Below are 25,783 nucleotides of genomic sequence, written 5' to 3'. Positions count from 1 at the left end.
GATGATACGTGTTACCTCTTTGTCTTGCTTTTCTTTCTGCTTTTTGGCTTGCTCTTGCTTGCAGTAAGAATTAATCTCATGGGTTTTCATTTTCAGAAAATACTTCTTTTTAATTTTATTCCTCTAGATCCTTGGCCTCTCTAATTGACTAATGGGCACAGGGAGTCGTTTGTATTGGGTGACAAGTGGTGCTGGGTCTCCACAGCACACGGATTATTCTGTTTGCATTCCTGGCACGTTCCAGGGGAGCGTTTGGAGCAGAAGGCTGCAATCATCTGCAAGGTGATTGCAATCCCCCCTTGAAGTGGGGATTTTTGCTGCATTCTAGGGAGTAAAATCAGGCCCTAAATTCACATGAGACTCTGTCCTGTTCGTCTGCTAATCCTTATCTTTAATTCTTCCCAGCACTTTATGTTCTGCTTTTGGCTTTCACGCTCCCCCTTAGCTTAAAAGGTTCAAGCTTTTCCTGTGCCACACTGTTTAACTGCTTCATTTGTTCTGTGCTGTGGAAACCTGTTGCTATTGTTACTTGTTCTAGAAGATAATTTCCATCAGGAACCCAGAATGGGTGCAAAACGTTGCTTTGTTTTTCAAGACTAATCTCGTGTTTAAGCTTCCTGTGCTCATTACTTCTGCATCCGTTTCTCCTGGGTCCTGTTCCTATTTTGGTGCCTGCAGATCCTTAAACCCCACTCAGGAGCAGAGTATCTGAGTGCCTTTCTGCACTGATGGCTGAGTATGGGTTTCTGATCAAGTAGGTGTAAGCCATTACCATCCAGCTTTTGGAGAAGTGCAAGCCACCCTGATGGTTTGAGAAGTGGGTTTTTTCCCTAGGATTTTTTGTTTGCTTGTTTCTGATTTCAGTTTGGTCTTGGGAGAGTGCTACAGGAAGGTGTGGGATCACTATAAAATATGAGGAGCATTACAAATGTGACATACTGTTAGCAGCAGTTATGGCAGCTGCTGGCCTGGGATGGGAAGGAGAAGTGAGGATGATGGGGAGCAGGAAAGGCCTGCAGTCTGAGAAGAGAGTTTTGCTAGATTCAATCTGGTTTTGTTTGGTCAGCAAAGTACACAAACTGCTGTGCTGTACATGGATCACATAGTCTTTGTTGGAAGGTGGAATCGATGGCTGCAAGGATCGTAAGTCAAAATCCCATATTGTCCCCAACCATGGCTAATGAATTCCCTTTTTTTATTTCAAAACCTTGTAGGAGCACATCTAACTAAACTGACTGTTAATGACTTCCTCTTTCAGATTAGGTTTGCAAGTGCAAATGTGTTTCATACTTTTAGGAGGCTTGAGGAAATTTCTGGTGCTAACACTTTTTTTGCTGCTTCTTTGGGGTCACCAGCTCAATTAGTTGTTTGGCAGGATCTCAACTCCGTGCTTTCCCAGGATGTTCATCAGTCTGTTGTCTGGAGAGTGTATTCTATGGAAGCTGGCCGTGCATTGGGCTGGGAAACCCTGTTTGATAATTCACGTCTGACAGCTGGACTGAAATTGCAGTTGAACTTCCCTGAAGTTGTAACTGGAGTTCTCTGTGATGGTTTTCACTATAACATAAAAGAATGAAAGCACCTGAACGACAGAGACAAGAATGAGAGAACATGCTGGTAACAAGATGATAGCTTTGACTGGTACCTTCCAAAGCTCTCCCAGTGTTGGGAGGCTTGTTTTATAGTCAGTCTTGCTTCTGCTATGCTGTATTCCCTTTCTATTGGAGCCTGCTCTTTCTGCTTACCTGCTCAGCTTTGTCTCTTCCAGCTGTTGGGACAGTGACAGAGTTTGTACATCACTGATACAGCAGAGCCTCCATTGCATTAGAGTCTACAGGCACAACTGTGATTTAAGGGACTGCTGAAGCATAATTTATGTGGATTGTTGAGGCCTGTTTCAGATGGCGAGATGTACAGATAAAAGAGGAAATCTGTTTAGAAGTTGTGAGGTCTGTGGTTTGCATGTGGTTACACCATATGCTGATAGAAGAATGAGATCGTTTTGGTGCAGGCACATTTACTGACCTGCTTACTTAAATTGGTTCTGTCAGTGTTTTTATTAATTACTTTTCTTGTGCCTGGAAACCGTGTAGGTATGGGTGAAAAAGAAAGCTGGGTGCATTCTGCATTGCAGAGTGCCAGGGCAGTGGCACGGAAGCGATGTGGCCACACAGCACATGCACACTCTGCTGTTACACTGGCAACGGGAGACATGAGCGTTTTGGGATGGCATTTTTGTCATTGCTGCAGAGGGGATTTGACAGTCATTCCAGATCCTTCTTCCCCAGAGATGTGTTTGTGGGGCTGTTTTCTTGTCTTCGTGAGAGGCCAGTGGGCAGCATTACACAATAAAAGAAATAATCAGAAAGCTGCAAAAGATGTTATTTGTTTTCATGAAAGAGAATGGTGCTGAGGATGTTTGGTTCCCATGTTCCTTTAGGACCTGACTGGGCAATATTTGAACTTTTTCAGATTCAAATATGTGGGGGTTTTGCGCTTCCACCTCCATGCACCATTTTTCACTTGGGATCCATCCAGCTTGGACTTATTTTAGATTTAGAAACTGTGTGGACTTAACTGCAGCAAAACTCCTGGGTCTTATTTTCTGTTCCTTCTGTCTAGCTTTATCTTCTGTCCTTTCTCTCTCCAAATCACCTTGACGCATTGCTACAAAAGCCTTTTTCTGTGTTGCCTCTCGTGCCACTGGGGCCTGCCATCAGCCTCTCTCTCAGCTTCTCCATCCTTACGGCCGTGGGTGCGCAGACCTGTGGGCAGCCCTGGACGGGCAGAGCTTGTGGCACTCCTAAGGAACGGCTGTGACACGTCCCCTTCAGGAGCTGGCTGCGCTGGTGGTGAGCCAAAGAGGCCACATGTCCTCCGTGAGTCCCTGCTGCCCTGGCAGCAGCTGGCTGCCTGTGCTAAGGGATCAGTCGTGCGTGCTAACGCTGCCAAGGGACCCCGGAGGTTTCCAGGGAGTGCTCCAGCTGGGCTTCCTGCCAGCTCCATCCTAACCCCCGGTGACAGAAATGCGGCCCGGTGGAGGGGGTGGCGCTGCGAACGCAAAGGGGTGAAGTGCGCACGCGATCTTTGCGACGCGCGCGACCTTTGCTGTTGTTTAGACTTCGTGCTTAGGTCAGCTTGGATCGTTCATTTCATCCTTCTTTTTACCAAGCTGTCATACGTCTTCACTTCTCCAGCCAAGGCAGGTTTTGGAGCCCTGGTTTGGTTTTGTGGAAGGGGAAGAGTAGAGAACATGGGAGTGGGAGGGAGCTGTGCCATCGTGCCACCTAAGGTTTGACCTTATTACCACATAGACAGCTGCTGGTTATGTCTGCGTGGTATTGAAAATAGGTCGATATTTTGGATGATTTTCCAGGGAGATAATGCTGGATTATTGTAGGATTGTCTGCAAGGGTCCCTTTGGCAGTAGCACAGCAGGCACCTGCCAGGGTTCAAACTGCTCTGGACAGAAATGGCAAGAGGCAGCCAAGGATGGCTGCTGGAGACACATTACTGACCTCATCTTCAAGCCAGTATTTCCTGAGCCTGGTGGAAGTGGAGCCTACTGAGGCTGGGCCTGGGTAGGAAGAGTGCTGATTTTGGAGGTAGTTTCTGGCTTCTTAGGTTGTGGTTTGTTTTCTGTTGGTCTTTTTTTTTTTCCCTTTTCCTTTTATTTCCTGTTTTGTGTGTTCTGTGGGTTGTTTTTTTTGGTTTTGTTTTTTTTTTCTTTTTTTACTTTTAGTCATTATAACAAACTCTTACACTGCCTCTTCAAGTGATATAATTAAATTGCAAGAACTGGAGTCCTAATTACCCTCTCCCATGTGAGAGTTGAGGAGCTCATCTTCAGAGAGAGGCTCTTGGCTGAGATTCAAAAGAGAAGTCTCAGAGCAGGCTGCATCTGTGTTGATATTTACTCTTATTAAGAATAATGGTCATTACCGAGTGATATCAGAGCAGGTTGCTCTTTGCAGTTTATTTTTGTCTGTCTGTAAGCGAAGGCAGAAGGAAAAGCAGACGGGTCCATCTCTGCCATTTCTGTACATCTCCTGCTTTTTCCAAATAATTGTTAGCATAGCATCTGAGCTGGTGGGTCTGGCATGTGCAAAAATCTGCACTGATGCATGAAAAAATTACTGATACATATTTAGACATTTCCTATTCTTGGAATTTGCTCCTCTTCTATCCCGTGCATCAGTGCAGATAGCTTGCATAAACAGGCTTAACTCTCAATGCAGTGGTGCAGAGAATCTGCCCACTAAGTGGTAGGAGACACACTGGAGCAAACTGCTGCTTTCTTTCCTGTGATAATGTCTGTGCACTCAGGCAGCTGTGGGAATCTCTGCAAATGGAGAAATCCTGAAAGCAGGGCACACTTGTATCCAGTGAAATAGCTATTCTTATCTTTCTTTTCTTTTTTTTTTTTTTTTTTTTAATAGAAACTCATGCAAACAGAAAGTGAATGGCTAGGAGTTGAAGTGGTAGGAGTTGCTAGCTCCTTATTCACAAGTATAGCTCAGTAGTAATGCTTTGTAGCTTATTTTCCCCACTATATACCTGGCAGAATATTAGTATCCATTCAGATCTCTAAATGACACATAAGAGAAAATTACACTTTCTTCCCCACATGGTGAGAAGTTGCACCAAATAGGTGGTAGAACAGGCACAGGATTCTCTTGATATCCCGTTTAGTCCTCTGCTTCTGCCAGGACAGTTGTCTGCACATCTTGGGATTTCACAGGCGCTGTTGCTGAGGTTTCAGCATTGTACTGGTTCACATCAAGCACTAACATTTGTCCTGGCAAAGCTGAGATAGCCACAGATACACCTGCACACTGGAGACATTTGGGAATGCCTAGAAGAGCATTTCTGAATGGTGACTGTCGTGTGGGCTGAGTGTAGGGAGCTGCCTGGCACTCAGCTGCAGCAGGGCCACAAGACCTTCGCTGTGCCTCTGAATCTGTCTGGGGTAAGACAAAAGGATGCTCTGAAACTGGTGTCTTCTCTGGAGATTCCTTCACCTTCGAGTCATTTCAGTTTAGCCCATGGGACCATTGGAGAACTGCAAGGGAGAGAAGACAGAATATTTCTGACCCCTGGGTTTGATGTTGCTGCAGGCTTTTTGTATGGACTCCGTGTGGCAAACACGTTTTTTTGGCATAACTACAAATCCAGGGTGTTTGTTCCGTGGTCTAGTTTTGTTACAAGGAGACGTGTCCACGTTATTCAGTTCTCAGGCTCAGATCTCCTGCCTCCCAGAGAAGCAAAGAGAGTGTTTACGGGTTCCAATGATGTAAAAATGCAAAACTCAGATGAATTCAGTAAGACTCTTCAGATAAATACACTTCTGTCCAATTGGAATTACAAGTGCTCCTTCCTGGTGTGGTAGTTGTGTGCTTTGCTAGTTCCTTAAAATGCTCATTTCTATTTTCACCATAAGATTCTGATTTCTCTGCATGTGTCTGTGGCACATCCCTCCTCATTTCCAGGTACCATAAGCATTTGGGAAGTTTCCACTAAGGTGCATTCTCACTTGCAGCTCACTGTGAACTTGTTGTTTGTTGTTCTTCACATTTGTAGAAAGGCAGCTGGAGAACATTGGGAGAATTAGCACCAGTGCTGGCAGCAGCACTTAATTTGGTGGGGCTCTTGCAAGCCTTGCATCTTGCTGTCTCTAATCAGTTTAAACTTGATGGGTTTTCAGTGTTTTCATTTTCTAAATTGATTTATCTGCGTAAAACGTACAAGTCGTCCTCTTCTGGGAACAAGTTTGTGAGCTGTTTAATCTTGCTGTTTGTCAATGCAGAGAACAGCCTTGTCAATGTGAATCATCCTCTTTTCTGTTTTGAAACAGAATCTTTGACCGACTTCTTCTTACTCACTTCAGCCTGCATCTCCTTGTGGCTTCACTCCTGCACTGTTTAGGAGAGCAGTTAGGCTGTGAGGATCCTTTACCTGCCCACTGAAACAAATGTATTTGCAGTTCTCTCCCTCAGCCCTTCCCTCTCCTTCAAGTCAGCCTAATGTGGTGCTGGAAGCAGTTCAGTCTCGTTCAATTTGAAGAGCACCTGCAGCACACCTGTCTGCTGATACCTCCCTCCTTCTTTAAGAGCTGGTTTTGCCTCTACGGGCGTGGCTCCAGGACACATCTTTCATGCCTAGAATGAATGGGGTTGCTGGGCTTGGGGCTCCAGAATTTCTGTTGGGTTTTGTTTTCTGCAGGACCTTTTTAAGGCTAAACACTTGTGATTTGGACTTGGACATACCACGAACATGGGGTTTTTTGGCTTTTTACTGTCTTCTGCCAAATGTAAGAGCCGACCTGTTCTTTGCTTTTGAATCTTTCCACAAACAGTGCCCTTTGACCACCACCCTAGCAGTAGCATGGTGTTACTGAAATTTGACTTTCTAGATTTTGTGTTAATCTCATGGACGGAAGATCTGCTGAGGTCCTTGGACACGCTGGAATGAGCTGCTTCTCTACTCGTTAGGGCTTGGCTTTGGAATGTGAATTTAACACAGTTCACTGTGTCCTGACCAAGCAAACAGAGAAATTAAATTGACTAATGGAGCTTTACATAATGCTTGTCCCACAAACTTAGCTAAACAGCTTCCAAATTACTGTTAGTTTGAATTAATTGCTGATGAGGAAGCACAGCAGTGAGTTCTCAGAACTGAATGCATTTGATTTTCTTATTTGGTAACCTTTCTTTTCAATATGTGTTTTTTGCAGTGATACTGAAAGCCGAAAATTATGCAAGAAGATGAAGGTAGATCCTAATTCAAAGGAGAAGGGAGTGGATTTACTCCATTATAAGTGAGTGCTGGGCTGGGATTTGTAGTTGATGATTGTTGATGCCCCCATTAAGAGTGTTCTTCTTTCAGCCCTCTGCTGCTGCAGCATTAAGATGAATTGCTTTTTTTATCCTATGAAATTAGTTGCTGTTTCTTCAGTGTGCAAGCATGTGTTATGACAGAAGTTGAGTTACATTTATTCTGCTGTTGAACAGAGAACACTAAAAGCATGAGCGGGGCCAGGGAGAGATGTCCAATGGACTGCAGCTGCCCAGTGCATGGGGCTGATGCCTGAGATTTGAGTTCTCTTGCTTTCTGTCACTTGCCTGCTGGCATATGTGCCTTGGAGAAGCTGCTTCACCTCTCTCCCCTTTCTGATTTGAGATAGCCTTTCCTAACGTGAGTGAAAAAGGCAAGTGGCGTGAGACAGCAAGGGATTTTTCCTGCTGGAGATAATAGGAGTGGGAGTATTGTTAGGTACACCAAGCAGCTGCATCGCCACCTCCAAAGATCATGCTGTTGTAAATAATCTTGTTAAAGTGTCGAGGAGGAAATTGTTTACTGGGTAACTGTTTTCTTTACACTGGTTTGCACCCTTCCTTTTTCCTTCCTCTTGTTCCTCCCCACCCCACCCCCCCTTAAATTACTGTACTGTAAATTCTATTTATTTCTGTGGCTTCAGGAGGATAATGTTGTTCTGGTTAGTGAGAAGTCAAGAAGGGCAACTGTATGGATTCCAGTAATGTTACTGTAAGTTAACTCTATTCCCCACTCCTTGTTTAACAGGGATGGTGCATTTCATACTGCATATAACAGAGCGGTCACATTGAAGGTAAATTCAAATATTCCATTATTGTTCTTCTGGTTTTGCTAGATGTGGGTGAGACATTGGTGGATTAAAAACTGGTTTTGATATTTTTTCGTGCTGAAGGCATGAAAGGAAGGGGATTAATCTTCATAAACAGCTGTCAGAATGGCCTAAAGGCTTTTGTGTGCATACATGTTTGTCAAGCAGAGATCCAGTAAAATTGTTTATTATTTAAAAAATTGACCCCATGTTGAACTGGAAGGTAAATTATAAGTTAACTTACACACTAGTAACAAATAAGGATTTTACTGTTTTCATTACAAGGTGCTCTTTGTGGTAGTGTAACTAAAGGTATTAGCTGATAATGCATTTTGATAAGGAGCTCTCTGAGGTTCTTAGATTATATGTTTATAAACTTTAAAGAGAGCTGAGTGGCCTTATCTTTTATCAGATTGTGGAAGCACAGTTCCTATGAAAGTGCTTTGAGTGCATCAGGTATAAAACGACCTTTCTTCTTTTTCTGACAAATCTTGACGTAAAGCAACGGAAGGCAACGTTCTGTGGGCAAGGGAAAAGGGAAGGCATGAGGCATGATATGAATGTGCAGATCCAGATGATTGTGGAAATGGTGGACTAAAAGTACAGTGAGCAGGCCAGAAGCGTGCAGCTTTCCTTTGCAAAGCTCCTGACCTGAGGAGCCTGCAATGACTTGGCTTCCAGAAATCACTTCTGTCCAGCTCTGATGCCCAGTTCCTGTTTCTCTACTTCCTCCAACAAACCTGAGCTCTGCACAGTCACTGGCCTTTTGAGGCTTGATGACATCACCCCAGGCTGACATAATTCCATGTACGTCCCCTTTCTGGCTTGTTCAGGGCACTGCCCTGGGATGGAGGAAAGCCTGTGTGAGATGGTGTGTGAACCTGAGTCTGCCAGCATGGCTGTTCCTAAGTGCACTCGCTCTGGACCTTGCTTTTACAGCCAGACTACCTGATGGGGGACTGTCTTGGAAGTGTGCCCTGACTTGAATTCATTCAGTCTTCACTTGAGGCTGTGATGCAGATTTGTCTGAGATGGGGAGGGTAGGGCCGTGTATGTTCCCATCTCCTGCAGCAGAAATCTTGCCTGGCATTAGGAAGGGCAGTGTTAAATACCCAGCCCAGTCAGCAGCACCCTAAACCAGCTTCTGTGCTTAGTGAGGAGTTGCAGCTGGTGACTGTTGTTTTCCTTTGTGGTGGGTGATGGGTTAGGGAAGACTTGCTAGTTGCCTAAATTTGGGTGATTTGAACAACACATGATGCATCTCTCCTGCCCTCCATAAAGACCTGCATCCAGGAATTAGTGCTGTGACTCTTCCTTACAGATCAGATCAAGTGGAAAGCACCTGCAGTGCTCCAGGGGGCTGAGAGGCAATCACAGCACAACAGGAGCCAGATCATTTATTCCTTCAGCTGTTTTGTGATGAGCATTTCACCCTACCCTTTTGCCCTGCCTGCTGGGAAGAGGAAAGCAGCATCCCATGGACAGGGATGTGGGATTCCATTGGGGGTGGAAGAGGAATTTTGAAGCTCCCTCACTCTAGGGGCTGGAGTCTTTCTCAATTAAACTGCCCCTGTGAAACCAGTCACTAATGATTTACAGGTTGAGAGTGGATCAGATCTGGGCAGTGATCAAATAATTCAGCTGTTTGCTTGTTCTCCTGCTCACAGCTGCCTGGATATTTTCTGTATTTCTCCCTCTGTTCCACTTCTCCCTGTTTTCTTCTGTTGAGCCAGTGACCTTTGTTTCTCTCTCAGTATTTGTCAGGAATCTCCCAGTACATACAAACAGAGAGCAGCAGAGCAACACTATTACAGAGGGTATCATACTCATTTTATGGACAGGTGGACACACTGAAGAACAGGAAGATTAAAGGATTTGTTTCACATCATTCAACAAACTTGTGGTAATAAGACTCAGATCTTCTTTCCAGACATCCACTAGACATATATATTAATATATGTATGACATTTTGGAGAATGATGGACACAGCTCCGGAGAACTGTGAAAGGATTCTTCTGGAGCAATCAGCAATTTCATAGATGTGCTGATGGAGCTGATAGAGCACTCAGGTTTTTAGAAAAGCTTTTCATTTCTTAAAGTAGCTAAATCCTTATGTAATTAGCAGAGATGCCCTTGTGGTTTCACTGTTAGAAAAATGAGGAATAAAGGATAGCTCAGTGTTCACAGTAGGGGGAAGTTACTTGGCAGTCAGAACCTCCTGCTGCTGAGACCTGTGTTAAGATCTGAGCAGTTTGGGGTATCTACGAAAGGGTGATGGAAGTCAAGAGAACAAAATTCAGTGGTGGAAAATAATTAGGAATAGTTTAAAAAATACATTTCTAATCCTTTGCAGAAGGGCTTAGGTCCTTACAATACTAAAAAGGACTGCTGGAGGAAGTTCCAATAGATATTTCTGCAAGTCACTTAAAAAAACTTTTTTCTCCAAATTTGAGAGCAAACAGTGGCATTTTGGGATGGCTGATTTGGAACAAATAACTGTAATGTTAAAAAAAAAAAATTGGAACGAGTAGCTACATGTTGGGAAAGCCAAGAATTTTGGAGTCTGAAAAACAGTTTTAGATAGTCATAAGAGGTAGATCCATTGATAGTTAGAAAGCACAGAGGTCCATATACAACAGGTGGTGCAAAATTGAGAGGATGTCAAAATTGAGAGGATGTGCCAGTGTAAGCTATGTGAGAACTGTGAGTACTAGTCTGTCTTCTCCTCAAGTAGCTGTAGTCATCTGCTGTTGAAGACCTAAGCTTAGATCAGTCTTTGATCCTACCTGGAATGTCTCTTCACATGTTGCTTCAGCCACACAATGTCTAATTCTCAAGAGGCCACAATGCCAGTATCTAGGCTGTGTTTATTACATGATGAAGCCTCTTCTGGAGCATAAAGTGCAGAGACAGTTTTACACTTCTTCTAAAATGGAAAACTCACTTAAGTGCAAATCTGCTTAGTACTAGCAAAGGAAATAGACTAACTGAATAAATTGGTCCTGCTCTAAACCCTGAATCCTTTTCAAGTTGGCTGTTGTAAGGAGTGTATGTGTGAAATTAAGGCAGGTCTTGTTATTAGCATCCTTACAGCATGATACTTCAAAGGAGTGAAAAGCAGAAGGTTGTGTTTGTTTATATTTTCTTTCAGGCTAAAACCTAGGTCCTTGTATATGATGTATGTATGGATCAGCTCTCCTGTTCAAACTTGCTTGTTTTTAGCAGCATGTGCTGGATGAGGCGTGTCCTGCACTGTGCTGAATCGAGGTTTAAGGTTCAGAGCTGGCACAGCTGCTTACAGCCCGTGGTGCCTCTGTCTGTGCCGAGGGGTCAAGGCAGGTCCTGACCGCACCACGGCAGGACTGGAGCAGAGCTGGTTCTACAACACCAGGCTTGCTGTGCCCTGGACCTTGCTGTGGCCTCTAACACAGCAGCCTGGGGACCACAGCTTTTCTGTGATTAGAGAGTGCTGTGGTTTGTTTGGGTGTTGTTCTTCCCTGTTTAAAGTAAGAGAGGAAGGTCTCTTCGCTGCATGAAGAATTGAGGGCAAGGCAACATACTGCCTGCTCCTGCCAGAAGACATTACACATCTAATATTTTTCTGTCTTGGCTGAGAGGGAGAGGCTGGATGAATTAAATCTCTTTAATCCCCCATCCTCTAACCACATCTGTTTCCACATGGCTGAATTTGGCATGCAGGAATTCTCGAAACCAGCAGAGTCAATTACACTCATTAGCTGTTCAAAATGTTGACCCCTCTCTCCTCCTCTCCAGTGTACAGTTGAGGTCTGTGCATGCTGAGGGTGAGCAGAACTTGATGCAGCTGTCTTAAAGGTAGAACATCTCTGCTGTTTTGTCCTCATCTTTCCTTTCCCCATTATTAGACTTCTTAGGATGTCATTTGGGATGTTAATGCCTCTAAGTCAGTAGCTTTTCACATTGTAACTCCAGCGTAAATGACTTGTTTTTATATATTTATTTTCCTAACTAGCTCCTTTCCCTGGAAATGCCACTGTAAAGCAAATTTCTTCTGGAAGGGTTTGTCATCTTCACCCGTTAGATCCTTTTTACTGTGTACATTAAGTGTTTTGCTTGCTGTCTGGTGACTGATACATGCTGCCTCTTGTGATAAGACAAATCTTTTCAATATTAGCTATGCAAGCAGACAGAAACATAAATGCAATAAATAGATCCTGCTGTAAGCTCTGAATCCTCCCTATCATTGCAGTACCAACTGAGAGGCAGGAAAAAGCTAAACTCCCTTTCTGTTGATGTGCTGTTGGGATGTTGTACCACAGCAGCCCCACCAAAGGCAGACAGGCAGCAAAAATGTCTCTGAGACCATTCCAGGGATGGGACGTGTCACCAGGGGTGCTGCTAGCCTGCTCCTGAGACAGTGGAGTACACACCCAGGCTTTTAGATAAGCAGTCTTGGTGTGTGTTAGTGTAGCTCAGTGCTGTGGCAGCTTCATCCACTCACACTCCTACTGAGGGAAGCTCCTCAGGCCCCTCACTATGGTACTGGTGGGGCAGAGATCCTGTATGGGAATGGACACAGACCTGAAAGCAGTGGGGTCATTCTGAGTGGTGAATGAACATGGAATACCAGGTATTTGTTATGTTTCCTAGGGCACAGGCATCTGAGGATAAAAGTGATCAAGCCTGTGTTTGCATGTGCAGCTGGAAACAGGGAGTAGTGTGACTGCCAGGATCCATGGAAAGTATCTCATTGATTTAAGGTGCTCAGGTTGAAATCAGAGCTATCAGAATATATTTCCTTATGGTAAAGAGGGTATATCTGTGGTCTGCTGAAAGGGATTTTTGGTTGCACATTAGTCAGGTAAAGCGGTTACAAAGTGTGTTGAACGTGGGAGCTGCAGAATCCTAGGGTTTTGTATTTCCCACTTCTCCTGTCACATCTGCTTCTTATTCTCGTACTTGAAATTGCATTCAATGGATTTTTAGGTAGGTGGGTCACACAGGGAACTGTTGGTGGGTTATTCTGCCTTTGACCAAATGAGCAGTTTGATCTGTAAGCGTGTTCGGTTGCTTTTGCTCACAGCGAGTATCGGTGTGCCCTGCAGCTAGTCCTGTTACTCAGATACAGTGAAGGGCATGGGAGCCTGACCTCTGCATAGAGAGAAGTCTTTCCTGCTAACCCAGGGACTCGCTGGGGAAGGTCTAGTACCATTGAAAGAGCTCTCTGAAGGGTCCTTGAAGCTATTCTCTGTGTGCTCGTCCACTTCCACTCTGTTTTCCGCAGTCTTATAGCGGGAGTGGGGATTGATAAAGTTGGAAAACCAGTTATGATGAGGGTACACACCCACGTATCACTTGGTTCTGCAACAGGAGATTTGTGCTAATCTGCATCAGAGCAGATGAATATATGAGCAGAAAAGCAAAGGCACTAATTGGATGGGGGTTACATCACAGCATGGATTTGAGATTGGATGTCTCATGATTTCCATTCGTGTTTCTTTAAAAGCTATTTTCCCCTGTTCATTACAGTCTATGGTGGCCTTTCTCAAGGATCCAGAAGGTGCTCCACTGTGGGAGGAAGATCCTGAAGCCAAAGATATTGTGCATGTCGACAGTGAAAAGGTACATTAGCTGGAGAGATGTTCGGTTGTATTATAAATATATGGGATGAAGGGGGTGTGTGTGTTTGTATTAACTCTTAGTGAAACACCATTATTTTGTTTCTTTGGAAGGGAAGTTCAAAGCACCCTTAAAGCCTGTTTGAAGTGATTTGACCAATTTTGTGGGTTGTGATAACTGTAGGGTCCTGTGCTTCCCTCCCTGCTCTGCCCTGCACGTGGACATGCAGTCTGCCAGCGACCCAGAAGTGTCACAGCTTGTGTGGGGGCACAGCCCTCTCTGTCTCAGGGATCTGGAGCAGCTTGCAAGGTGCAGTCACTGCAGAATGCAAGTAGGAGGTAAAATGCTGCTCTTAGACTGCAGCTTGTCATTAAACCTTGGGTTCCCTCATGTGCCTGAGGTTAGGAAGTGTGAAGCAGGAAGAAACAGGATCCAGATCGTGGGGGGTTTAACTTGGTACAGTAACTGTCCTCTCCATGTTAGGTGGGAAAGCAGCAAATGTGATGAAACTACCTTAAAAATCCAGTGCCACCAGTTACTCATTATGTTCTTTCTAATATGATCAGCTTGGTCTTTTATATTAGTTTTCTAGTCTATAGATTTTTTAAACTTTAATTGATTGGACTCTAGCTGGTATTTTGTAAAGGGCTTTTTCAATTTTCTGGCTTTCATTTTTAATATTAGAAATTGTTATTCTGACATTCAGTTTTTGTAGGAAGATTAATTTTTAATGTTCACCCTCTGTACTCTATTACAAGGCTTCCAAGGGTTGCATTCAATTTGAAAACTTCATCTACTTTTTCTATCATGCTGGTACTGAAAAATCCTTTTCGCATGGCATCTCATAGGTTTGGCAAGGTTTCATAGTGTGAAAACTGAACTTGTTTTGTTATTATTGAGTCTGGGTTTTTGAATTACAATATGGATTTTGGATGTGTCAGCAAAGAAAGAGTTTCCAGGTAGAGATTCTGCAGTGAGAATGAACTAAACCATGGAACTTCCACATATTAACAGGAAAGATACTGGTCTAGGATATTCAGCAGATAGCTGAATGTATAATACATTTTGTCATCTTCTTTCAAGTTAAAATTGAGCAAGGAAGAAAAAAAAATTGAGTCCGGTCTGTTAGGAAAGATGAACCTTTTTCCCCTCAGATCAATGAGCCTGTGTTCTATGAATACATATATTTTTACGAATTACATATATTTTACACATATATATGTATAAAATAAATATATTTTACATTTATGTAATGACATATATTTTATGAATACATCCGTTTTTTAAAGTTGTAGTGCAATTAATGAGAGGTGTCATTGAGAACAAGTGTGTTTATTTTCTCTGGCTCTTTCACTAGGAATTGAGAAGGCTTCTGAAGAAGGAAGACAAGCCCTTACTGATGATGTTCTATGCCCCATGTAAGTAGCCCAGCCTGTTCTGTCACCTCTTTCCCCCTTCTCTGCTGAGAGATGTCCAAGTCTAACTAGAAACTTCCCTAATAATACCATCTTGTGCCACCTTTACCGTTGTGCTGCTGCCTGTTTGTCCTCAGTTTTTCCCTGGTTGTCACTTGTATCCCAGTCTTGTCTCTTTCACTGAGTGATGATGACTCTTGCCCAACGTTCTTTTAAGCAGCTGCTTTCTATGACTTTGTTACCTGTTGTCCTTTCTAGATTTGTGCTGCACAGAACAGAAGCGCTGTGTGCTGCAGGCAGAGGGAACAGTGCAGTTGCAGGAGCAGCACTGTTGTTCCTGCTCCGTCCAGAGGCACCCTGCATGCCCCTGCCTGCATTGGCAGGGGTAACTCAGGTGCCAGTGGGGTTTCAGGAAGAGGAGAACACTCTGGAGTCTCCCCATTTCTTTTGTGACCTTGAGCTTGTATTGCTGCTATCTTGTCATGGCTACTTGTTCCTCCGTGTTGCAGATTTACAGCTGCCTTTTTGTGTGTCCTGGTGACTGCTGTGTCTCAGGCTTTCCAGCTCTTCTAAGCAAGATTGTGTTGCACTTGAGCTGTTGCTCAGTTCAGGGAGGAGGGAAGCCATGAGAAAGGGAATAAATGTGTGAGCTAAACTAGGAAAACCCAGCAGTGCCCCGATAGAGAAGTTGATCTTAGGTACCACAAGCAAATTGCTGGCTGATTCTCTTTAAAACTTGTATCCCATGGCAGCATTATCTGGTGTTCCTCAGTGTATTTTCCCTTGTAATTACTACCTGAAACATCAGTCCACCTTTTTATTCTCGTCCGAGGGCTGCCAAGATGGCCAAAATTGCCCAAGACTTAGTTTGATGCATCGCAAAGAGGCTGATTTTCTTTTCATTAAATGCCTTGTGGCTCTGTGCCTTCAGCCCCTGCAGTGGCGTGGTGCTGTGTGGCCTGGTGGTGTGTGGCTGTTCAGGAGCTGCTGCCGTGGGTCAGCGGGAGGCGATTCGGCTGCTCGGCTGTAAATCGTCCCTTCGGGGGGAGCTGGCCTGCACGGCGCTCTCACAGTTTACCTGGATCAGGGATAATTGTTTTCCACAACTGAGTCTCTTTCTGAAATGTGCCTTATCTAACCCTTCCTTCTCTTTGAACCATTCCCCCAGAAACCCTCCTCCTTCCAGTTGCTCTTCTTTGAAGTGGCAAAACACCTGCTAGTTTTCAGTGCTGTGATACTTGTGCTGCTCTCCAAACTGCTGTGAGGAAGTCTGCTTGTGAGGTTTTTTTTCGTCCTCTGATTTCTCAGTTTGTAACTCTCTCATCTTTTATTTAACACGCAAGACCTTCTGAATTGGTTGTTGTCCAGATTTTCTTTTCTTGCTCCTTTTACTGGAGACAGAATACATCCAGCAGTTGCAATAAAATACGGGCTTTGAGCAGCTGAAGTGATTGGTTATGTACAGGTGTTACCTTTCATAACTGGGAGCAGCAAATCAAGAGTGGTCACTAAAAGAAATTCCGCTTTTCGTTACTTGTAAGGGAGGTCTCTGGCACGAGAGGACATCAGAGGCTTTGTCTGGGAGGCTGTGGGGAAGACAGCTGCCTTATTTCTCTGCTTTGTTGGAAGCAGGGGCTTTAGATTCATTGTGGCAGATTGATAGGAAATGGGCTCTTTCGTTACGTACCCGTGCAGAGGGAGATGAAAGCAACCACGGACTTAGATGTAGTTACTTTAATATTTCAGGAATGATTGGTCTGGGTAAAACAACTCAAAGCAAAGGCTTGCTTTCCTCAGAAGATATTACCTGCCATTTGCAGACCTTCCACTGTACTTTTGGGCCTGTGTTAGGAAGTCAGACAGCACTAAAGATGAAATACTACGTATACTTGAAGGCATTCAGATTTATTTGTAGTTAACTGTCAAAGAAGACTCCTGCAGGAGACGTCTGGATTTGGCAACGAGAAGGAGCTGTTTATAAACGTGATTGAAAACAAGGCTTTGAAAACGAAGGTGTTAACTAGTGGAAAGACTAATCTGTATTTAATTAAGCTCCCCCCTTTGGGACAAAATACAAGAAGAAAGAACAGAAGAAAATTAGTTTTTTGAGGTTCCCCTTTTATGCCTGTTTAGGGGTATGTGTGGCTTGGCAGCATCCTGGACAATATAACCCAGAAATATGAGGACAGGAGAGGGTGTCTTGAAGTTGGATTGGGAGCAGCCGAGCTGGGAAGAGGAGGATGATGGGGTGGTGGCTGGGTGGAGGAGGCTGGTGTGTGCCTGTGCTCTGGAAGGTACTCCAGGGAGCAGAGAGAGTGAGCAAGGGGAAAATAGGGACATCTGCTGCAGGACTTAAGGGCTCCTTAAGGGGAGAAGAAACGGAGGATTCAGAAGATGATGTCTGTCAACTCACATCTTTCAATGTCTGTCCAGTGGTTTGGATGAAGCTGCAAGACCTCAGTGGGCCTTAAATGAGTGGTCTGTGCCCACCAAGAAATTGTCATTTTGACCAGCACTAATTTAACAACCTCATCGTCAATTTGAGCGGAGAGATGGAAAGACCACAGAAACAAGAACTCTCCTTCATCACATTAAAGGATGTTCTTTTCCAGGCATGCTGATGTGATCCTAAATGAGTGGCTGCAAAATCTTTTCCTCCTTTCTGGAAGATATTTTCAAAACCCTCTGTCTGTTACCAGAACCCAAGTGTTGGTTACTGTCCCGTGGTGGACTGAGGCTTTCCACAATAAGTGTCTGGAGTGCTTGGCTCCAGCTACCTTTCTTCCATGCTGGCTGCACTCCTGCCCCTTCCCATCTGTGCGCACAGATTTTACTTGGCAGGGATGAAAGCTGCTGTTTACAAGGTGATTAAGTGCTAATCTGCTTAGCACTGCAGAGCATCATCAAACAACTCTCACTCAGCACAGTCCAGCTGCACATTGGTGGTCTTCCTCACCCGCCCTTTGTCTTTTCCAGAGCACATTATTGTATCTTACAAGGGCCGTTGCTTCTGAGCTATGTCTGCTCAATTAACAGAGCACTCTTTAACACTTGATGTCTGTGTAATGTGTTTAGGAAATGTGTCTCAAATTAATTTCAAAGCCTTGTTAAGCTGGGATGAATCTGAAGTACCTCCTCCTGTCCCTTCGAAGACCACAAATGCACAAAGGTTTTTGTTTTGAGTTCGCAGTTATGACATCTTCTGTTGATTTTTGATATGTGTGTTTCATCTTGTATTCTCCTCTGGGCTCAGCTCAGAGCCTGTGAGGAATATAAGATGGTTTTACTCTTTTCATACTAGGTTGAGAAATGAATATGAAAATGAAGAGCATGAAAAATGTGCAAAAATAGAAGCTTGTAACAAGTAACATCCTTGGAAACAAATAATCTAATAATGATTTAGTGAAGCAGATAAAGAATATTTGTTTAAATGTTTTAATATAAAATATTACTTCATATGCTTTGGAACATAGAAGAGGCTGAATAGAGTTGTTGGCATATTACTTACACAATTTATTTTTCATCAGGGTGTGGTGTTTGTAAGAGAATGATGCCATCTTATCAGCAGGCAGCCACAGAACTCAAGGGTAAATATGTAAGTGAGACAATGATATTTATATGACATTTTAAAAATCATTTTAACACTTTTTTTTATAGTATATAACCTGGCAAATATTTATCAAAATCAAAATGATCAATTTTTAAGCAAGCTGAAACAAAACAGAAATAAATTACTCTGTTCCAGATCTCTTCAGGATTCTCTCTTGGTTTTTATTCTTCTAAAACTTTAGAGAATGAGATGTGAGCTCCCTTGCCCTTTAGATCCACTGCAGTTTTTTCCATGGAGACCTTGTGGTCCTTGTGACCACCTGGTGCTGTCTGACTGCCCAACATTCTCCAAACCAGTTGTTTCCAGAAGCGTTTTCTCTAAATCCTTATTTGCTTGGGGCTGAAGTGAGTGGGAGTTACTCAGATTTATTTAGGACATGGCACAAGCCTTAGAAGATATTTTCAAGAGTTTTTTTGTCCAGCCAGCAGCACTCCAAGGCCATCTCCCCTCCGAGGAGCATGTGCTGCATCCTTTGGGAAGGTGCTCCTGCCCTGCCTGGCAGTACATTATGGGGTGGGAGGGATTAAGAATGTAAAGCATCACCTATAGACAGTGCCAGAGAGAAGGCATGCTGCAGGGCACTCTGTCCTCCTGCACTTATCCCTGCCTTGTCCATGTGCAGCTCATTTAATAAATTCAGACCAGAGAATTTAAACTCTAGATCTATTCTGGTTTGATTATTTCCTTCCTCACTTGGAAATCGTTTCTATAGATCCGGGCTAATCCTGCACAGCTGACTGACAGGGCTGAGACAGTTTTTTTGCACTAGAGTGTTGCAGAGCAGGATCAGTTCAGAGGAAAGTCTGGTTATGCCACTGCCACCTGTGTTTTTCACAAAAATCGATCTGTTTGACAAAATTTGACCCAATTAGCTTCCTGAGTGGGATATGTACACAGCTTGCCATTTCTAAAGTTAACTGTGCTGTACCCATCATAGATTATTCATGGAGTGCCTCAGAGTGATCACCAGATCAGACTTCGCTGCAAAGTTTATGAGCGGTTTGGATGATCTGAAGGTCATGAGCTGTCAGGACTGGGCTCAAAAGTGAATATTGCTGTTATGCATTAGGAAAATTAAGTGCAGCATCACCTGTTGAAGAGGTCATAAAAGTGAAAGGGTGAACTTCGCTGGTTCCTGTCGCTGGTCTCTGTGTTCCCTTGGGACTGGTTGTTTCTTGTCCCGGTGCTGTTACTGAGAGCAAGGCAGGGTGGCATTTTTGCTTTGTGTTATGGTTGTATTTACAATTCCATTGCACCCAGTGCAGAAGGAGAAAGCACTCAGAATCAGAAGTGGACTTATTTTATCCTTGGCAGGAAAGATTCCTGTGGTTAGAGGGTTGGCTGGACTCTGGTGAGTGACTGTCACTATGGCCCCAGAGCAAGGGGAACTGGATATTAACAAACCACTCATCATTTCCCTAATGCCCATGGACTTTGTAAGTGTGCCAGAATGTTCTGCTCAGTAAAGATCAAATTGAGAATACGTTTAATTGCTTTCTTCCTTTGGTGCTTGTTTGTTTGGGGTGGAGGGTGGTGGGGGGTTTGTTTGTTGGTTTGGGGGGTTTGTTTGGTTTTTTGGGGGTTTTTTTTTTTTTTTTGGTTGGTTGTGGTTTTGGTGGTTTTTTACAATTTTTTTGGTGCTGCAAGGTACCACTTTTGGAGCACTCCCATCAAGAAAACAGAGAATCGAGGAAGAGGGTCACAAGTAAATAGGAATGGTTAGAAGCTCCAAATTCTTGGGCAGCTAGGATAGGTTCAGAGTTGGTTTAGATTATAGGTAGCTTGTTGGAGAGCAGATGACTGTTGAAATATGTCAGGTGTCACTGCAGAGGTGAAAAGAATAAACTGATCTTTGTTTCTGCAATGGCTATTACAAGAGGTAATGGACCTAAATTGAAGTCGAGGTCATTCAGTCATTTGCTAAATTTGCCAAATGTCCTGGCAGGAGGACCTTGGCTTTGGGCAGTAGGTGTGTTTTGATGGTCTCTGGCAGCCTGATATTTCATAATTCTGTGATTATTGGCCAGCTAAAGCTGTTACTCTTGTCATTAAAACAAATCCCGTTGTAATAAGCTTTTTGCTAAATACGCCTCATAATGAACTCCAGATTGAATCCAAGTTACTGACTTTTCTCAATCACCATGAGATGGACACAGCGGAATTGTCTGACATGGCCAGAAATGCCCATTTCAATCATAGGAAATCCTCTGAAAGTTCACAACAAACATGGGATCTGGTAGGCTGGTATTAATTAGGGAGTTAGTTAACAAAACTAGTTCTTGCTTTGTAAAGCAGCCATTGTATCTTGATCCTATTGCATTTACCTGCATTTAGGTGGTGACATGGAGGGTAAGGAAAGGGGAGAATTTAGTCTGGATAATCTCATGTGAATTAACTCAGTCTGGTTGTTTGAACTACAAGGAAAATTCAAAGTGAAGACTAGGCCAGCAAGTATAAACCTTACTGCTGTACTCTCCTCTGTTCAATTTATCCTTTCTTAGGAGAGGGAAGGGAAAACAGAGTGTCTTTTTGTGACTTTCCAGCACATTCTTAGGAACGGTTGACCTTCAAATGAGGATTTTCTGCTTTAAGATTTATTTCATGCTGGCTCTGAGCACATTTGCTTGGTCTGTGCATTTGCTGCAGTCAGGAACATGGTATTAAATTCTGATGTGGTATTTCAGCTGGAAGGAGAAAATCCTGGTTTTGGAGAGGGAAGGGAGGAGGGGGTTGGATTAAGACCCTGCTGCTAAAATGATTTAAGCCGTCAATGCCATTAAACCAAGTTAATCAGGAAGTGGTATCTCAGCAACTTGCTGGGTCCAGGTTTGACAGCAGAATGACCTCTGTGTGAATTGCACATCCACAAAAACTTGGAATCGATCTCATCTTCCAATTTCCATGTCAGAAGTATTTGGAAGACATTTGGACAGCGCACAGAATAAGTCACAGGAGCCCTGAACCTGAAGCTCAAGGACTGTTGAGATGGAGGATGGGTTGGGCTGGAGGAGGGAGTTTTTGCTTTTTGTGCTAGTCTGAAAGGCTGCTGTGCTTCTGTGCCTCTCTTTTGAAGAGTGTAGGATAAGGTTAATTCTTAACTCTCATTATACCCTGCCCTATCTAAGTTAACGTATTTAAAGCATATAAATGCCATGTGCTATTTCCTGAGCTCGTGGAAATAGGGCACATTTTATTTTCACATCAAAGTCATGCTGATTTCCCCTTGCCATTCAGGAAGTGCATTTTTGAACTGGGATAATGCCAGTGCTTGTGGTTGGTTGGACACTGACAAGTTGGTTAGGCACAGACAAGTTCATTGCTGGAGTGGAAACTACAGAGCTGAGGGTAGAATTTCTGGGGTTCTGTTTAATGTTTGGATATGAACTAAGAACCCTTTTTTTTTCCTGCTTGCAGAGGAAAAAAAATCTAGTTGTAGCTTAAAATCCAAATGTGCAAAGAAGAGCGCAAGTGCTGCAGTTGAGAGGATTCCCTTTAGGTATTTCTGTTATTGGGTGAATAAAAACAAAAAGAGATGCTTCCAGAGCCATGAGGTGACATGCTGACTGGTGTGTGTTTTCTCTGGATTAGACTCAAGTATTGTTCTGTTCCCCCTTGCACAAAATCAGAAAAACTTTTGGTGCCTCTTACAGAGAGCCTCTTGCTTGACAGCTGTACGAATGAAATCAGAATCTGCCCTGATTGAAGTGCATTTTACTTAAATCTTCAAACAAATGGTGTGATGTTCCTGCTGTATTGTAAGAATCAGTAAGATTATGCTCTGTTTTTCCAGGTTCTTGCGGGGATGAATGTTTACTCTGCTGAATTCGAAAGGATAAAGGAAGAATTCAATGTCCGGGGATATCCTACAATCTGCTATTTTGAGTCGGTTATGTTTTGCTACTATTTTAGAAATCATGCACTCTTATATAATTGCGTGTTTTTTATCTTTTAGGGCAAGGGCTGAACCTTGTTTTGTTGCTTTAACAGGAAAGGAAAGTTCCTGTTCAACTTTGAGAACTTTGGTGCTACCGCAGCAGATATCGCAGAGTGGCTGAAAAAGTAAGGCATTGAACCTCATGCACTCCACCTTTTATGTACTCTTCATTATTTACAGAATGTAATGGTTTAGGAACAGACATCTCTCCCTCCTTCCCTCTGCTCAGAAGAGCAAACAAAACTACCCCGCTGAGATCAGCTAAACTCATACAGAGAGATTGACTAATGTTTGGTTTTTAGCATGCACGCCTTGCATTTCACAATTGCGTTTTGTCCGTAATAGGAGATTGGCTGTGGAGTAAAATAAATGCAGATACACAGATCTCAGCTTGGTTAAAAATGCCAGCTTATATTTCCAGTGATCTTGGGTGCTTGAACTTAATACCTTGCGAAAGGTTTGACTTTTGTTGTGATGTTTAAAATGTATGTACCAAGTGTGCAGTTCTTGTTGGTTCATCAGCCTTTAGCTGAAGCCTTTAAAGTGTCTTGCAGAGACAAACTGAAGATCAAGGCACCCTGAATAGGCAGTCACTTTTACAACATCTGTGTTTGTTGTCATGACATGAAAGTGTAGAAAGCACCTTGTTCTACCTGAAGAGAGCTATTTGCAGTCATGAACATTTTAGGGGCTGAATGAGCCTGTGGGAATAGCAGTTCAGAGACATGGGAGAAGTGTGTGTGTGTGTAGCTGCTCTACAACCGCTGCAAATCCCCACGTGGTCAGTGGAGCTATGGAGCAGCTGATGGATAATCTGGTGATGGAGAAATCCCCTTTGCTGCAGATAGCCCAGGCTCTTGGGCATGGTGTAATCTTTGTAACCCTCCCTTGTTTGCTGCAGTCGTGGAAGCAAGACTGAAATGAAGCTAATGAAAGGAAACAGACACTGGGAAAGAGCAGACTGCTGCAAACTATCGTAATAGCAAAATTGGCTCAGAATAACGTATTTTTCTGTCCAGTGGGGTTGTGCTGGGCATGTGTATTTGGTTGCAGGTAGCCCAGGGTCTCCAGCAGCAGTAGGCTGAGTGCTTCAGGATTTGGAACCCAAATGAAGTGAGAGCAGCATCCTGTTAGCGTTTGTAACTCCTGATGCTTCGAGTGAGTACTGCCCAGTGGCTCAAACAGGAGGGCTTCAGCCAGAGTCATTAAAGCCTCCTGTAGGCAATTAAGCCTTCAAATGGGAGTGATCAGGATGGCAGCTCCACCTTGAAGGAGATGATCATCCCTTGGAGCAAGGATATGGCTTCATCACCTGCACTTTGTTATGCTTTCCAATTCTGCAAGGATGTGGTTATCTCTTGGCTGCCATATGTGAAACATTAGCTGTTTGGGGTGCTTTTTTCCCCTGTCTGCCCACATAATATCCAGATAATCCCTGCAATGTGCAGTACCTTTATATCAGTGCTGTGACAGCAAGTGAACACAGCTACTGGAGGCAAAGCAGAACAGCTGCAAGCTCTTTCCAATGATAATCTCTGCTAACAAGCCACTGTGGGCTTTGGCTGATACTTCAGCAGTCCAGAGCTAAAGAAAGCTGTTTGTCCTCACTTAGTGCATGCTTATTAGATGCCCAAAAGATGATCTGAGCAGTAGCCTTGTGCCCCTGTTTTGCGTAATAAGTACAACCACACTGAGTAGTTATGTGTACTTCTATTTTGCCAGTAATCGACGCTTAAATTATGATAAATTATTAATAAAACACATATAAGGGTAAACATGCTAGATATATAATATTATAGTATTCTGAGGAATCTGCAGTACAGGTGGTCAAAATGGTATGGCAAGGGCTTTAGGAAAGCCAAGGAGTGCAGTGAGATAGCTGCAGGGTGTACAGGCTGTGTTTCAGAGTAGCACAATATTAAAATATTGAAAGGTTGCTCTTGTACAGAATGTTACTCTGAGGATCAGGGCTTGGCGGGGCTGTGGCAAGGAAAGCCAATGCATTTCTATACTGTGCATGCATGTGCTGTCATTGTAGAGTCTTGAAAGCAAATCCAGCAGACATTGAGCTGTATGAAATGGCCCTTTTGGTGTGGACAATAAGTACACTCTGCAGAAAAGCAGCTGTTTTCCCTCTCCCTCTTCTTGTTTTTTTTCCCCTCTAAATATTACTGGTGAAGTGCTGAAAGTGGGTGATCTTAGTCTCATTTGTGGGGGAGAACATGATATAACTTAATGAAAGTTAGAATTATTTAAATTATTGTCCATGCTTTTTCCTCTCAGGACAAGAACTGACAGTTTGGAGGGCTCCAACCTCTCCTTTTTTTTTTTTTTTTTTTTTTAACTACTTATCAAAGGTGCTTCTTTCTTATGCTGAAGTATGCTAATGCATCAGTCTTACAGATACTTCACCTTTCCTGTCTTCCTGATAGGCACTGGCTAGTGTGTTGTGGAGATTCAGATGTTTTCATGAGGTGATAGAGATGAACCATCATACAGCCTTAATCCAGCACAGTAGAGATGCTGCCTTGTACATATCAATTTTTTGTTAAATCTGATACACAGCTGTATCAGCCTGAGTGGGAGGCAAGCCCAACAGCTTCTTGCTTCCTTCAATAGCTCTTTAGTTTGTCTGGCTGTTTTTATAGATCCCCCTCGAGCCCTTCCTTAGCATCAGCAACTCCGTTAAATCAAGAACTTGTTCTGTGCTCTCAATTGAATTGGCTTTTGATAACTCTTCTGGACTTCTGTCATCCTAATCAGGTGTTGGCTGTGCCTTGTCTCAGTGTTACGTGACATTTTAAATTTTGCTTGTTGCTTTCTCCAGGCCTTGAGGTGTTTCTTACCACCTCCTGTGTAGGCTCATGCACAGCATTTTAAATTAGGCCATTTGAATAAACATCCCGTGCCCTGCTTTACTAATTCCTGACTGAAATAGGTCACGGCAGGCCCTGCTAAACACCCCCAGTGCTTTGCAGGCGCTGTGTCCGTGTTCGTTGTGCTCTGCCAACTCAACCCAGCTCCCAAATCCATTCAGTGTCCTGGTGTTTGCTGGAATTCCTTCACTCTGCCAGGGTACCTGGAGATTATTGCTCTCTGGGCTGCTTGGCCAGGTGCAGCTCTGACCTCTTATTTTGATGTCTGTTTATCACAGAAGCATCAGCAGAGGTGTGCATCACAGTTCTGCATGGGTTGCTTCATTCTTGGATCACACCCATGGCTTACATCAACAGAATTTGCTCTCTGAATCTGTGTATCTCTACTGCTTTTTTTCTTTTTTTTTTTTTTAATCAAACTAGGCTTTCAGCCTAGAAATGAGTAAGGCAGGATAAATGAGTTATCATCTGTTTGCCGTTCCTTGTTCCAGGCAGCTAACACAATAATACGTTTTAATCAAAAATAGTAAATCTGCGTTCAGCCGAGATGGGGCAACATCCAGACCTGTAGTTTGCCAAAGAATTTGGGGAATTTTGGGGGGTATTTGGAAATTCATTACTGCAACTGAGCAAAATACATGAACATCAGGAGCCAGACTTGGAAGCTGTTTGGGTGTCTTTTCTGTGAGCACTGCTTTAATAAGTAAA

The 25,783-nt window shown here is 43.5% G+C and overlaps 1 protein-coding gene across 1 annotated transcript in view; it reads left to right on the top strand.

The window, feature by feature from the left end:
- PDIA5 (protein disulfide isomerase family A member 5) overlaps positions 1–25,783 on the top strand; it is a 97,358-nt gene that overhangs the window by 22,041 nt on the left and 49,534 nt on the right. The window contains exons 4-10 of the mRNA XM_040070147.2: positions 6,734–6,817; positions 7,582–7,627; positions 13,151–13,243; positions 14,598–14,658; positions 18,183–18,250; positions 22,056–22,147; positions 22,253–22,324. Of these exons, the coding sequence (XP_039926081.1) occupies positions 6,734–6,817; positions 7,582–7,627; positions 13,151–13,243; positions 14,598–14,658; positions 18,183–18,250; positions 22,056–22,147; positions 22,253–22,324 (516 nt within the window). The remainder of the gene's footprint in view (positions 1–6,733; positions 6,818–7,581; positions 7,628–13,150; positions 13,244–14,597; positions 14,659–18,182; positions 18,251–22,055; positions 22,148–22,252; positions 22,325–25,783) is intronic.

Source organism: Hirundo rustica, chromosome 7 (genome assembly GCF_015227805.2).
Source record: "Hirundo rustica isolate bHirRus1 chromosome 7, bHirRus1.pri.v3, whole genome shotgun sequence".
Taxonomy (NCBI): Eukaryota; Metazoa; Chordata; class Aves; order Passeriformes; family Hirundinidae; genus Hirundo; species Hirundo rustica.
Note: the sequence above shows the minus strand (reverse complement) of the source record. Positions and strands in the feature narration are given on the sequence as shown.